Consider the following 16,458-nt stretch of genomic DNA (forward strand, 5'->3'; position numbering starts at 1 on the left):
ACTGTCCTAATGGGTGACCCCGCGAGGAAAGTTGACCATTGAGCAGGATTGGTGGTTTATCCCTCGACTTAATGGTGCACATCTAATTGGCGTTGATGTGGCCTGATGCCTTTACCATTAATTATCAAATTGATAACATTCTCTGGGCTGTATCTTGAGTTTCATTAGATCCATTCAGCAGTTTTGATAGTATAAATGTTTCCAGTTTAGAGCGCCCCCTATAGTTGGATTAAGCTAAAAATGTAAACATAAACTTGAGTTGACCTTAGGCACAATTGGTATAAAAAGTTTTGAAAAATCTTCAAAAGTTTTTAAATTATACTAAAAATACTTTTTTTCATTAAAAATAAGTTTAATGTGTATTATTTTTAAACTACATTAACATTGTCTAAATCCAAATTCAGCATTCAGACACTGCTGCTCTGTTACACTAAAACGTCTGATAGTCACAGTGAGTTATTTTTGGAAATTCAAGTTTCTGAAAAATGGGATTCTTCATAAAGTATAAAAGGAAATCCTTCAGAATAAAGTGTTGATCTGGTAAACGCGGCACTGTAATTTCACTATTCACTACGTTTTCCCCGTTCCCACCCCGGTCTCGCTCTGATCTTGTGTTGTTCGTGTTTAAGAGTGTAAATTGCTCTCCTCTCTTCTCAGTCATCTGATCTTTCTCTGTGCAACAAATCCACACATGGAGCCACGTGCAGGCTTGTGATGGTCAGATGTTTGAGAAGACGACAGCAGGATCAGAGGACCTGAGTGAGTGGAACGTGTTGACAACAGAAAACCACAGAGTAAGCCACTGAATGAGGACACCTTTTGAAATCTTAAAATAACTTTGGGTTTCATTGTCATTGAGGTTGGTTTGTCTTTTTGTTAAAAATGTAAACTACTTTGAATTCATAAGTTTCAGATTCAGAGCCCCATTACAGTTTTTCCTCAAATGTTAAAACACAAAAGCCAATCCTCTAAACCAAATGACCGGTTATCTAAACACATTTATTTAAAGGGTCATTATGGAAGTTTGACAGCCAAAACATGTATGGAAATAATGAAGTTCTTCATACATTCTCCTGCAATGCCCTGGTCCTGTAGAATGAGCCCTGGCATTTTTACTGTGATTGCCTGTTTTTCTGTAAAATCACAGAAAAAGAGAGATGCTCGGGTCGAGCAGGCTGCTTCATGCGCGTTCACGCTCAGGCATAGCCCGTAGCATTTGCTATCCGTAGCTTTAGCAGCAGAGAGAGGCAGTGCCACTTTGTCGCTGTTCCTAACGCCTAATGACAAAGCTAGCTACATTTCTGAGGACCCTTAGCTACTTTCTGTAGAACTTTCTTCTAGATATTTCCTGCAAATTAGCAACAAAATAGCCATTTTCGCTCCGAACTGTTCTTTGGTTTGACGTTGTTTCAGCTGTCATCAAGGATATAAAAGTTACAGATACTGTGAATGTTACTTGAGTGTAGCCCACCTTGTAAGATGTCTAACTCCCATGCAAAAGACCTGGGTTTGATTCTGGGTGTGAACATAGTTTATTTAGAGTTTCTTTTTTACATTAATGGTATATTTCTTTTACAGTAAGATGCCCAAATTTTTATTTGAGACTCGCCGAACGGCATTGAATTCACAGATAAAAAAGATGTGGGTTCAACTTTCATTTTGGAACAATTTTTCAAGCAAGGGAAGGGAATGATCTGAGCATGCAGGAGGACTGACCCATCATAAACCTTTGTCGGCTGTGCTGAAGAGAAAGGTACAGAACCAAATTATTTAATTAGCTGCGCGTTCTCCTGTCCTTTGTGCCACACACACACACACACACACACACACACACACACACACACACACACACAGGACTGTCTCAGCTGTTATTTTCATTAAGGAGTGTGCACGTACAGCATGCGCGCCTCGTGCACGAGCCTACTGTTGAAGCTGCCGTTACGCTTGTGGCCTGAGGGGGCAATCGCGAGCATAAAAATTCAAAAGTCCGAAAGTCCCTTTAATCTAGCCATCATTTCCCAATATCATAAACACAGTTCACATGAAGACACAAGTCACATAACACAATCCTCCATTCTCATAAATCTAAACACATATTTCCTTACCAAAACACAAGTTGCAAAATAACTCACATCTCACAGCTCATATTCTCAAATGAAAGCACGAGATGCAAAATGCTTCTTCTTGTTTAACGGCGGTTGGCAACCAGCTTAATGGAGCAGTGCAAAATGCTTGCCACAGTCAGCAGTATATGAACACACCTGGCATCATTCATTACACACACCACTCAAACTTGAAGACACCCATTGCTAATGCTGTGACCACATGTATAAAAGCAAGTTCAGAGTGCAGTTTGCTGAGAATTCCAAACAAACACAATAAATGAAGGCAGAGTCAGGGGAAGAGGAATTCGCATCAGAGGAGAGGGAAGAGCTGGCCAACGAGGAAGAGGAGGAGGCCAACGTGGAAGAGAAGGTCCAGGAGGGAGATCAAGACAACTTCGCACCATAATTATGGACGTCATTGTCCATGGCATGACAATGGCTGAAGCAGGACTAGGAGTCCATGCAAACCTGAGTAGGTTCATCGTGGCCACCATTATCAGGACATTAAGACAACACAACAGGTATTGTACTCTATTGCTTTCTTTGTCACAATACAGTTTTACAAGCCTGTGAAAGTTGTGTATTGGTTTCAGATCAGTTGTTGTTGTAAAACTTGACAAGTTTCTTTCTTTAGAGTTGAAAGAATGCCACATAGAGGTGGGAGGGTTGCCATATTTACAGAGGCACAAGAAACCGTCATTGTGGAAAAGGTTGGTGAGAACAACCTCTTCAGACTCCGGAGATCAGAGACAAAGTTATTGCAGTCAACTTTGAGAACACTGATGATGTCAGCTTTGCTACAATAGACAGAGTTCTCCAGCGCCCAAAGAAAACGTCTGTCTGCCACCCTACTCCCCTTACCTGAACCTTATAGAGGAGTTCTTCTCTTCGTGGAGATGGAAGGTTTGTGACAGACAACCATACACTAGAGAGAACCTCCTAAGGGCAATGGAGCTGGCCTGTGTCAACATCCCAGTGGAGGCCTTCCAAGGATGCATTCGCCATTCCAGGGTGTTTTTCCCGCAGTGCCTGGCAAGAGACAATGGAGTCTGCGAAGTGGATGAGTTGATGTGGCCTGATGCAGCTCAGCGACATGATGCTGCACAGTGATTGCGAGAAGTGATAGAAGCATGTATGACAGATTCCAAGTGCAACCGCTTCAAACTGGTTTTTGCTGTGCTAGTCGGCGCAATTGAAAGAAACATGATGATGATGAAACATAACCACATATTTCTGAGGGACCATCGAAAGGCCTGCCTGGTCACACAGGCAGGGTTCCTGGGATCGAAAAGGATTAACTCAGCCTTGGGCTCATTTAGCATAATAAGGTTTGCAGCTGACCACCTCTTCAATTCTGATAGGCAATCCACCTGCTGGTGACGCTGCTGGAGGTCATCAGGGAAAGGGTGGATGGGGCATCTATTGGCGCTTACATATTAGCGTCGGCTCGGTCCCTTTCGGGACTTCCGACGTGAATTTGGTTTCACACACAGGTCAGATTTGCATTTTTGGTTCCGAGGCAACTCTTTTCTCAGACCTTCTCCGCAGCGGTTAGACTGGGACCGAGGCGACACTACGGTCTGATTGGTTAAAAATCCACATACCACCTCCGATCTGCGAGTAGAATGAGCCAGCAGGGGTTTTCCCGCATGCGCGATTCATCTTCATGCTGGATGCTGTTGACCAAACTTCTGTCTGTAGCATGGAGCTGCCGTTCCGGAGCTGCCGATCAGTGTGGGAATGGGAGAAGAGAATAGCTCTGTGTGTGTATGTATGTGTGTGTGTGTGTGTGTAACTGCCTTTCCTCTGCATCGGAGCTCTTGCTCCGGTGAGCAAACAACTGATCAGGGGAGAAAGTGTGTGTGTGTGTGTATGTGTGCGTGTGTGTGTGTGTGTGTGTGTGTGTGTGTGTGTGTGTGTGTGTGTGTGTGGGGCACAAGATTATGAAGACACACACAGCAAACTAATAAAACAATGTGGTTCAGAGTCTCCAAAAGCAACACGGCTCATGCCGGCCTGTGTTTAGGACACCACAAACTTTCCTGCGCGTTTCAAATGCCGCCCAAGGGCTCGGGGATTTTCGCATTCCTGAGAATTCAAAGTGGTCAAAGTTTTCTGCAGAAATGGGTCAAGGGTGAAAAAGGTGAGGCACCCCTTCACATACTAGCCACTCGCTCATGCTCTCACATGCACGCACACTAACCTTAACCCTTTTCATGCATTTGTCTTTAATATTTAGCCTACACCCGTGCCTTAAGTGGACCGGCACCAGAATGCACTTCTGATATTTACCTCTCAATGCAGGACTCTTTCATAAGTGTACATGCACACCGGTAGTTTTTACGGTTATTCATGGGGCAAAATCTCCCACATTTTTAAAACAAAAAATCCATCTTCCAGGAAAAGCAGAGCACCCATCCCACCTCTCCAAATGTGTAAAATGTGCATCACAGCCACTAGGCGCGCCGCGCTCACCGCCAGCTACGTCAGCCCAGGCAAGAGCAGAGCAAATAGAGAAAGAATAGAGGATCATTCTGTCTGGATGAGGATGGAGATTACATTTTACAGCAGCCTGATCATCATTTAAATACATAAACCATGAGGCAGGGGTGAGGAGTGAGCACCACCTCACCCTTGCCACGTGGACCTCAAGGGATAAACCATCAGTCCTGCTCAATGGTCAACTTTCCTGGCGGGGTCACCCATAAAGACAGTGGGAGGGTTAAAAGTATACTATAGTATAGTTAATGGGTGTGTGGGTGGAGGTGGGTAGGGCACCTAATATTAGGATCAAGCAGTACCAACACTAACATACACTGTATGTCATACAGACCAAATAAAATCCTGTCTGAATGACTACTCTTCACTTTTTATCTCGAGTATTTTTCATGTTGTAATTAAATAAACTATTTACTGCATATATGATAAAAATGACATTAGGATATGAAGCTTTGGTCATGTCACACACACCTGTAAACAAATATAAATGTCTAATTTACATTCAAATTTTATTTTTGCCCTAATTTCACTCCTTCATATTTCTAAACGGCTATAACACACACAATGTTCTTCTAAACATACAAGTATAATGTGGAATCTATACAAACTGAGACGCAGAAGAATAAAGACGCAGGTCATGAAGGCCTGTCGTGTTTTATAAAAAGGACAGCAGTAGCAGCATCTATAATCTTCAGTAAGAGCATCACATGTAACCGTATACAGACGACAACGAAGAACCTGAACCACGGTCTTGCTAAAGTCAGGATAGAAACATGCAGAACACTTTTCTAAAGGACCTTCAACAGATTTTAATCAAGTAACGTCTTTATTCTTGTTTCATCCGCCCTGTTGCTGCGGAGCAGCTAATGACCTGTTTCCTGTCTGCATATGCGCGCACACACACCACACACACGTTAACAGTTGATTCTGCTCCTTACACACCCGCCCGTGTTTATGACAGCTAATGTCACATTTAGCAGCAGGCTAGACCATGTCAGTCTCACACACACACACACACACACACACACACACACACACACACACACACACACACACACACACACACACACACACACACACACACACACACACACACACACACACACACACACACACACACACACACACACACACACACACACACACTTCCAGAAACCTCAAAATCGAAATGATCCGTAATATTTTTATAACTTTAAAGTATGATTCAAAGAAAGGCTGCTTTCACAAACAGAAAAAGTTACACAGATCAGGGTGAGCGGAGCCTTTTGGGCAGAGGAGGACAAACAAGCGTTCGTATTCTTGTTTTTTATATTCCATACACTAAAATCAAGTTTCTACCAGAACAACCAGAAAATGTTGCATCGCGTTAGAGACAATCGTGCTGCACAACCTGCAGGAATCGTGTCGTGTGCTTTATTCTGATTGTTGCAACAGAACCTCTAACCTCAGAATCCGTCTGACATCAAAGTTGCAGATAGAACCGAACAGAACCAGCTGCTGCTACTCACTCTGCTGCTCTCCTTGAACAGTTTAAAGCTCATCCACTTTGGCATGTTGATTCCTAGTCCGTCTCCCTCGCTGTTCCTCCTGTCTATGACAACTCCCTTGTCTGTGTCTTCACCACATACACACACACACACACACACACACATACAGAGACACACACACACACTGTCTGAACAAACAGCCGTTGCTTTGTGTATGATGTCAACACTGCTCTGCCGGGTGTGTGTGGGTCAATATGCTCACATTTCTCCCACTCCATGGAAGCTGTTGGTGCAATAAGATACTTTCAAATTACAGCATTACCAGTGTGTGTGTGTGTGTGTGTGTGTGTCACATGAACAGCAGACGGCTACTGTACGGCTTCAGTCTGAATGAATCTGATTCATGAGGACATGCGTGTCAACACTATGGGGACTTTCTTCATGTTGGAGCACCAGAGATGAAGGCCAGCAGGATTCATTCACGTTACTTTAAAAAGGTAAAGCCTAGAGTTATGCATTGTAAATGATCATTTAAACACGTTTACATGCTAATGCTCTTATGTATTATGACTCATTACCCATATTAGCAGAAGCATAATGAAATATGGTAAAAACAATATGTTATATGGAGCAGCAGTTACTGAACACTGGGATTAAGCCAGAACTACGTTTTAACCATGGTTTAAAGGTCCTATATCGTGCACGACCATGTTTTATTGTTAATTCCTCATGAAAAACACCCACAACGCAGTTGTAGCGTCACACATGCATTTTCCTGTCTCAGCTGCTTCTTTCCTTCAGCTCTGCACATGTTTGCTAAGCTACTGCATTCAGCTGGACAGGGTTGTTGCTGCATCACAACGGCCCCTTCCTATTTGGATCCCTCCCCTCCTGGACTGTGAACACTAACAGCCACTCTCTCCGTGTAGCTAGCAGGGAATTCAATCTCCACAGTTATGAAGGAGTTATTTTTCTCACATTTAGTCTGCACTAGTGAGTACAACCAAAATGCTAACCACTAGCCAAAAAGTAATACAATTTTGCGGTTGAGCATCAGAGACAAACTGCGACTGATTCATCCCAGCTGCCTTTTCTTTATCTGAGTGGTGTGTGTGTATGTGTGTAACCCTCTGGTTGAGAATTCTCCAGTGTCACAGTGAGGATTAGCCACATTTTATTAAATGCTCAATAAGATATGATATGTATTTTTATGTATATGTATCCATATAAATATGACTTATCAATCTGATTGGTCTTTGAATATTTGATTTAATATTATTCTAGGTTTTTTGACTATTAAGGGAAAACACACTTCATATTAATTCAGACAGTCAAGTATGTAGTTTATAAAAAAAATTATTCCATTTTCCTAACTAGTGATTGTCCATGACAAAGTGTGAATGTAAGCTGGCTGTTTGTAGCAAAACCTTGTAAGTGTCTAATGGATCTTGTGATGTCTGGGTGGTGAAATCTGTTTGGCTGTAAGGTTTAACAAGCTATAGATTATTCAGAAAACCATCCGACACCATCTTGCAGAGTCTACAATACCCCTGTATGACGGTCGCCCTCGGTGGTCTGGAGGGAAGGCAGCAGGAGTGGTGACTTCCAGACTTTGTGGCTACAGGAATCTCAAAGAGTCGTAGTTCCCTTTGAATTCAGATTTCACCGGCCATGAGGTGCCACCAGGGTCTGCAGGTTAGACGTTCCACATCTGAGGTGTTGTAGTGTCACTCACATGCGTTGCAGAGCGACTGTGAGTTTAGTCAAAAGAGAGAACGGTTCCAAATGCTTGCTCACCCGATGGGCCTAATCGGGAAGCTGGCGAAGAACTGAGGAATCAGGGAGTGATCCCTGTATTTGATGGTAGAGTGGGTTGCCTCATGATTGGACGGTCATGGTTCGATTCCAGCTCCCACCAGAGGTATTCTGCTGTTGTGTCCTTGGGCAAGACACTTTACCCACTTTATCCAACTTGCCTGTGTTGGTGGTGGTCAGAGGGGCCGACGGCGCCAAATGGCAGCCTCGCCTCCAGGGCGGCTGTGGCTACAAAGTAGCTTACCATCACTAGCAGTGTGTGAATGTGAGAGTTCACGCAAGCGCCTTTGAGTGTCCTATTAAAGCACTATATAAGTTTGATTAGTTTTTAAATTTATTTATCAACTTTGTTGTCAAATTCTGATTTGTCTAAATTTGTCAAGTTTAAAGGCATTACCAAAATACCTCAGAAGATCACTCTCTCACTCAGATACTTAGAGGTGAAGTGAAAATTTTATAACAGTTATGTGGAGCCAAAATGTTAAACAACAATAATAATAATAATAATAATAATAATAATAATAACAATAATAATATGATGTTATTGTGTTCATACTGATGAAATGACTAGAAACAACAATTGCTGATCTGGTGTAATTCAACATCTGAAATGAATCATTACAGGAAAAATACTCTTAACTCACATCTTAGGTGTGTTCTTGCTGTGTCTTTGTAAATCCATGCTTTCGTTCTTTTTTAAACACAGAAACAGTTTTGTTTACCTGTTTGTTGCTACGGTTTCGCCGACAGCTGCCGGCTTCTTCAGGCTGACGCTGATGGTGGCGCGTCACTTCCTTCTCCGTTTATCTGCGGGCAGCAGAGGACGTTGTCGCCCTCTACTGCCCGCTCTCCCCTCTCCGACGATGCAGTCCCATGCGTGGTCCAGCGTGTAAACTCCGTCGTCCCTGTTCATGGTCCCACATCCACGTCTCCTTATCTCGATTGCTTCCTTGATCCATCTTTTGTATTTTTGTTGTTCGGTGGTTATGATCCGTGTGCTGTCCCAGTCCATTATATGGTTTTCTCTTAAGCAATGTTCTGTTACGGCTGACTTTTTTATTGTACTTTCTGCTTCTTCTTTTGCTGCTCTTGTGTGTTTACGATTTGCCTCTTTCTCGCACTCCTTTCTGTGTTCTATTGTCCGTGTATTGAGTTGGCGTCCGGTTTCTCCTATGTATGTTTTATTGCATATTTTGCATGGGATTTCGTAGATGACTCCACATTTTTGTCCAGCTGATATTTTGTCTTTTGGGTGTACTAGTCTGTTTCTAACTGTTGTGTATGGCTTTGTTGGTGTGTTTATGTTGTGTTTTTTCATTGTTGCTCTTATTTTTTCCATCATGCCTCTGATGTATGGTAGGGTTATCACTGGTTTTGGTTCTTGTCTTTCTGGGTTTCTGGTTCTTTTTTTGGGTTGTTCTTTGCTTTCTGTTTTTGTTTGTTGTTTTCCTTTGTTTATTGCCCATGTCGGGTATCTGCAGGTCTCTAAAGCGTGTTGTATGTGTTTGTCCTCTTGTTTACGGTCTCTCTCTTCTGTTATTATGTTTGCTCGGTGATATAATGTTCTGATTACTGACATTTTGTGTATGGTGGGGTGTTCTGATGTCCATAATAAATATTGGTCTGTGTGTGTTGGTTTCCTGTATGTGTTTATGTTTAGGGTCCCGTCGGTCTGCCTGGTGATTTTCATGTCCATAAATGCTATGCTGCCTTCTGTTTCTAACTCATAAGTGAATTTTATGTTGCCCGTGTCTTCAATATTGTTTAAGTGTTGTGTTAGTGTTTCTGTTTGACCTTTTGGTATGATTTCCAGTATGTCGTCTACGTAGCGTTTCCATAGTTGTATTTTGCAGTTTGGGGGGGTGGTGGCTATGGCTTTTTGTTCCAGGTCTTCCATAAAAAACTCGCACAGGGTGGCTGATAACGGGTTACCCATGGCGAAGCCTTCCAGTTGTTTGTATATTGTGTTGTCGTATGTGAAGTAAGTGGAGTTACTTTTGTAACACTTTTGTACCAGGAAGACCTGGAACAAAAAGCCATAGCCACCGCCCCCCCAAACTGCAAAATAAAACTGCGTGTACCGAATGCGTGTAGGTGGGATTGAGGAGCTGCGCAAAGTATTCCTTCCACCGTCCGACTATAGCCCCAGTTGACGTCAGCAGCTCCCCATCCCCACTGTAAACAGTGTGAGCGAGTTGCTGCCTTCCTCTCCTGAGGCGCCGGACAGTTTGCCAGAACCTATTTGGAGCCGATCGATAGTCTTTCTCCATGGCCTCACCAAACTCCTCCCACGCCCGAGAGGTGTAAATTAAAAATTATATTAATTAATTAAAAAGATTATAAACATAATAAAATTGGGAAGAGAAAATATTGTGATTACAAAAAACACGACAACCATTCTACACGTCAGATTCCCGTTGGGAGTTGTAGCACCAGTTCTGTGACTCCGCTATTTTCCACCAGAATAATTATTTATTGGGTAAAATAATTAGTGGATTGAGAATGTGTGTGGATGACAGACCTTTGGTGTTGCGATTCCCCCGTTCTACAACTAGAAGCTGATCCTACGCATCGTCTGAAATTTTCGTATTTAGGAACATTTCCACGCACAGGTACTAAATGACAAATGTGTGTAAATTGGTTCCTAGGCACGATATACGCACAGATCTGTGCGTAAGTACGGTTGATAAATGAGGCCCCTGGATGCTAAACCAACAATAGCCTTCCCCGTCGTGAGTCAAGATGGGCGAGTCCATGAATGTTAAAGGAGACATATCATGAAAAGCTCATTGTTTTAACCCTTAATAAAGTGTGTTTCACATTTTAAGCATCTAAGGGAGCAAGAAGCCTTATATTATTCACTAGACGTCCTATTTAGATATTTTATTATAACCTTTTGGTCACATTTGTCCACCTGGTTCAGCTTTTAAATTTGTCTAATACATCTTTCGACTATGTCGTCACGCTAGCTGCCAATAATGGTGTGGCAGTATTTAAAACCCAGAAGCTGCTGACTACTGCTAAAAAACACAGAAGAAGAAAGCTGTGTGTGTGTTCTGGTCGGCGCTCAGTTTCCTATTGCACGGAGCTCTGCGGGGCAGGGGGCGTGCTTAGCAAAAAAAAAAAAGACGTATTGCTTATTTTATATCACAGTGCATGATGAGACAATCACTTTTACGGATTTCTGACAAATCATACATCATTTCTGAAAGGAGAAAACTCCAGAAAGATACTTTAAGTGACAGACGTAGATCTGTCAGGCTTTTCTAATCCTAGAGTTTAACCGTTTATTATCTATCAGAATCAGGGCTGCCAACTTTTGAACATTTGAAAGAGTGAGACAGGGTCACGGGGTTGGGAGCGGACAATTTTGACTTCATTCATTTATTTATTTCTACTCTGTACGGAAGAGGATTAGAGCCACTGACAAAGAAAAAAAAAGAAAAGAAAGAGAATTCTTAATTTTTCTCGGAATTCTGACAGGGAATTCTGGAGAAAAAGTCTGAATTTTCTTTCTTTTTTTCTTTTTTTTTTCTTTTCAGTGACCCTAATCCTCTTCCATACCTCTGACTTTACAGAGGGAACTGACCTTTGTTTAATGCAAATTTTCTTTTCGTGAGGAAAATTTAACATCCAACTCTCCTGAACTTCTTCACTCTGTCTGTCTGCTGTAAAGAGTTACAGGAACTTTTAATTATAATCAGTGTTGGGCAAGTTACTTCAAAACTGTAATGCGTTATTTATTACTTGTTACCCTCATTTTAAAGTAATTCATTACATTACAATATTACTGATTTAAAAATGTAAGGCATTACACTACTTTCGCATTACTTTAAGTTACTTTCACCAAAACAACTTCACTATGAATCTGGTCATGTGACGCTCAGTGAGCTCATGACATATATGTGGAAGGTGATGTGGTGTCTGAGCTAGGATTGCTGTTAAAAACAGTCAGATATAATAACAGTGCTTTAAAATGATTGTTTATTAAATAAAAGCAACAACAATCTGTACTCTCAGCACGCTGCCATCTTATAGGGCCATCTGAGCAGGGAGTGAGGTGGTGGGGGCTCCAGGCCTATTTTGCCTTGGTCCCCAAATGCCTTGATACGGCCCTGGATGTGGGACTGACTTCTGGGGTGATCTGATTCTATCACATGTATAAATATTAAATGCTTATATATTATTGCTTTTCACTGGTAAAAATGTGTATTGGGGATAAATCTACCTACTTTTTTCTTTAAAAACACTTTGTTTTGTTTTCTTGATTTTGTTTGAATAATTTCCTGCTCTTTCTCTCTCTAACCTTCCTGCATGCTGCATGTTTTCTCCGTCTTCCAGAAAAACTGTTTCCTAGATTTCCTACTTTCTAACTAATCAGCGAAAGGGATCTACCGAATGCAAAAAAATAAATACCGGTAAACAAAAAATAAAAGCTTGATATATGCTGCGCTCCAGCAGCAATGAGTTGAAATCACCGGGGCACAGATTATGAACTCAACTGAAAATTACATGAAGTACCAGAGAATATGGGCTGATATAAACGATCGCAAATGAATGACTTTGTTTTGGTGGAGTGATTTTGTGAATATAACAGCGGCCGCACGCAGGACGCAGCTGGAGTATTTGAGGCATCACCACTGCGTCCTCTCTGCTCATAGAATGCCCGCAATGCTGAGTCCATAAATGACGTCATATATGTGGATACTGGATCTTTTTTCAGGCTTCCCGCAATTAGAATTTTTAGGAAACCCACATCTTGATTCTGGGTTTAAAAATGCTTTGTAATTACCTCGTTACTGACAATTGTACTGAGTAAATATTACCATTATCTTTCCCTGTAATGCCTTACATTACCACATTATGGGAAAAAGCAATGCATTACAGTAATTAATTAGTTTTGTACCGCATTACTCCCAACACTGATAATAATGAATGTAAATGATTTAAATTCCATCTAGGGGTGGGCAACATCATGTCATTCATAATATTACCAGTTATTATTTACTGCCAAGAAAAAAAAATCTGTCATGTTAAGCTAACTTCATGATGTAATTGCCTCCACTAAACAGGATTATGTTCATGTGTTCATCAGCATGAAGTTATTGAAGTTATCAACGCAAACATGGCTGGAATCAGTTTTACTGTAATCTGTGTCTCTAAGGGTGTGTGCTGCTGTAATGAGTGGATGTCCCCACTGTGGGGCTAATAACATTTACTCTATTTTATTATATTCGTTCATATCAGCCAGTAGGGAAAACAACAGAATTCTGGCCTTTCCAGGTTTCCGTACCAGTAGTTTTCGTCTCACGAACAGGAAAAGCACACTGGTGAAGTGATGAATTAAAACATTAGGAATCCTAATGTTTGAATTCACTGTGTCACCAACTGATGTAGGAGAGGGAACATGTGAGTGAGTCACCACGGTAGAAAGACCAGCTTGCTGTGAGTGAGGATCTGTGGCTGATGAGTGAAAACAAAAGAGAAACATTCGGGACTGAATCTCCGTCAACATCGGCTGGCGACGCGGCATCATGTCTAAATAAAGCATGTCGTTATGGCGGCACGCGCAGCCACAGCTCACGGTTCTGGGAGAACTGGGCATGCCCGTCCCATCAACAGCAGGTGGAGCTCACCGCTCCGCCCATCTCACAACCAGAGCGGGAAAAACCGGCTTGGATTATACAGATGGGATTCTGTGTGTGAAATAACACCAGTTTAATTATTACTTAAGTGTTGTTTGTGTGCATGTTGTTCAGTAGCTAATGCTATAATTAATATCATCTGTTTTTTTCATAACCCTACACACTGCCCGTGATGCGCGTTTGGGGAGCGCAGGCGCTGGTTTAGCGTGAGAGATTGGAGGTGTGGCGTGAGAGCGTGTGAAGAGGGTCGATGCGTGCGCCTCACGCTCAGTGCGTGAGAGTTGGCAGCGCTGCAGAAGCTAATGCAGGAGACAGGTGTAGGAGACTATTTTCATGTTCAGCCTGAATGAAACACTCAGAGTGACTGATTATAATCATGAATAATAATTAAATGTTTTTTTCAGTGATCCACTTCTTTAATCAAATAAATACATTTTCTACATGGTGGAAGGGGAATTAAGTATCTGCCACATTATCAAATCAATCAATCAAAGCTTTATTTATAAAGCGCCTTCCGCAACCCTGTCAGGAAGCCCAAAGCGCTGAATTATCCATAATAAGGTTGCAGGTTCAAGCCCCCCTCAGTTTGTCGCTGTCCTCGGACAAGACACCAGACCTGCTGGTGGTGCTTGAAGGGACCCTTGTTAGGCAGTGAGTCCCAGGGCGGCTGTGGCTACAATGTAGCTCATCAGCACCATGGTGCGCGCGTGACAGTCCTGTGTGTGTGTGTGTGTGTGTGTGTGTGTGTGTGTGTGTGTGTGTGTGTGTGTGTGTGTGTGTGTGTGTGTGTGTGTGTGTGTGCGTGCGTGCGTGCGTGCATGCGTGTGTGTGTGTGTGTGTGTGTGAATGAGGCAGGCGCTACATCAAATACAGGTCATTTACCACTTGTATGGTGCTTTTCTAAGTCAGACACTCCAAAGTGCTTTACCCTATAATTGTCCACACCCTCATAGTGATGAGCTACTCTGTAGCCACAGCTAGTCCAGAGTTTGGTTCTGACCCGTTCTCGCCCATTGTTGGTGTTTTAACTGACTGTGTTTTGGTCTTTAATCCTGCTGGAGGACCCAGGACCCGAGACTGCGACCAGCTTTCAGACTGAGCAGCACATCTGGCTCCAGAAGGTCTTGTGAGTTTATTGGACCTTGAAGAGATTCAGGACTCTCTGGTCCAGATGCAGCAAAGCAGGTCCAGAACCAAACAGAACCGAGCCTCCCAAGTTCCACCGTAGGTCCAAAGTTCTTAGAGCTGATGTGACCAAAAAGCTTCAGTTTTGTCATCAGTCCAGAGGATGTTCTGCCATCAGTTTAGACCACCAAAGCTCCCTGATCTATGTGGTCCACCGTGTCTCAGCCGCATCACTTCTCACCCTTTCTCTCCAACCACCGAGGGAATTTTACGGCTCACAGCGGAACATGTTTTACTCCAAATCTACAAAACCATCTGAAGGGTACGACTGGTGCTGGCGACAGTGGAGCCATTAAGGCTGCCAAGCCGACGGCCACTGGAATGATGCTTTAAAAAACTAAGACCACAGGCGGCAGCACTGCTGACTGAATACACCACAACAGGAAGGAGAGTCTATATGTGGATGAGCAAACAACCTAAATCTGCACTTTAATAGGTTTGACATCTCCTCCCCCCAGGCTTGGCTTTTCTCACCTTCACGGTCTCCCCCTGCTGCCGCCACAGCCGGTCTCTCTCTGTCCCTCTCAGCTGATGACATCACAGAAGAACTGTGTAAAGCATGCTCCATCCCGGTAACGTCGTGGGGACCAATGGCATCAGCTGCAGGGTCCTGTGCTGTGCTGCCCAGCTCTTCTGCACGAGTCTGGAACTGCAGAAGGTCCCCTCACTCTGGAGAGCATCCTGCCTGGTTCCTGTCCCCAAAACGACCCACCCATTAACCCCTGACGTGACCACTACAGGCTGCTGGCTCTGACCTGTCTTGTTTTTTTGGTGAGTTGTTAAATGTTGAAATGTTATAATTGTTAAATAAAAATACTTTGTTACAAAAAACATCATTAAGAAACAATCCTTTTCCCAGTTTGGGCGGATCCGGGGCCTCATGTATCAAGCTTGCTTACGCACAAAACGGGGTCGGAAAACTGCGTAAGCAACTTTCCACGCAAACTTTGAGATTTATGAAAGAAAACTTAACGAAAAAATGTGCGCAACTTTAAGTTGACGAAGGACCTGGCTTACGTACATGTTGGGCACGGAGAGCACCTGCAGTGCTGCTGCTGAGAAGATACAATTATGAATTCCTGCAGCATTATCACTTGTACTGCCCCACCACATGCATGCACACACACACACACACACACATACACGCACGCACACACACTAGACCCAGACAGTGGGACATGTGACTTTGCCAACGCAGAACTATTATTATAGTATAGGACAAACAGAAAGAACCAGGCTTGTGAAAGAGTAGAAACAAAGTGATGCAGAACATCCGGGAGCAGCTAACTGTACAACAGCCCGTGTAAAACTGGAGCAAGAAGAATATTCATCTTAGTCATTAACTTGAGGTCATGCTATACTGAAGAACAGTCACAAACAGAAAGAGAATAACAATGAGGGACAGCTCCTCCTATGGCTGTTGAACAGTGAACCCATTATGTCACGGTTGCAGGAGCCACCATGTTTGCGCTTTGGATCTGGAGACTGCACACTGGAGATGTGGGGCTGAAACTCCTCCTAATCACCTGCACAATCAGGAGCTTAAACATTGAATAAACTCATTTTAGCTGAATTTGAACAGCTATATATGAACATCTGAACCTCCAACAGAAAAGTGAGAAAAGTGGTAAACACCTGAACCTGATCTGATAAAAATATGTTTGTTGACATGGAGAAGATCAAGTTTGTAGTTAAAGGGCATTTGATTGCTCCATATAGAAA

General features: G+C 42.8%; 1 protein-coding gene across 5 annotated transcripts in view; it reads right to left on the bottom strand.

Moving 5' to 3' along the window:
• kalrna (kalirin RhoGEF kinase a) overlaps positions 1–16,458 on the bottom strand; it is a 210,746-nt gene that overhangs the window by 72,651 nt on the left and 121,637 nt on the right. The window contains exon 1 of one of the 5 annotated variants that reach the window (XM_015965719.3): positions 6,113–6,666. The exons of the other annotated variants lie outside the window; for them this stretch is intronic. Coding sequence (XP_015821205.2) covers positions 6,113–6,256 — 144 coding nt within the window. The 5' untranslated portion in view covers positions 6,257–6,666. Of the gene's footprint in view, positions 1–6,112; positions 6,667–16,458 lie in introns of those variants that run through there. 5 annotated transcript variants of the gene reach the window in all.

The sequence above is a fragment of the Nothobranchius furzeri genome, chromosome 14 (genome assembly GCF_043380555.1).
Source record: "Nothobranchius furzeri strain GRZ-AD chromosome 14, NfurGRZ-RIMD1, whole genome shotgun sequence".
NCBI lineage: Eukaryota > Metazoa > Chordata > Actinopteri > Cyprinodontiformes > Nothobranchiidae > Nothobranchius > Nothobranchius furzeri.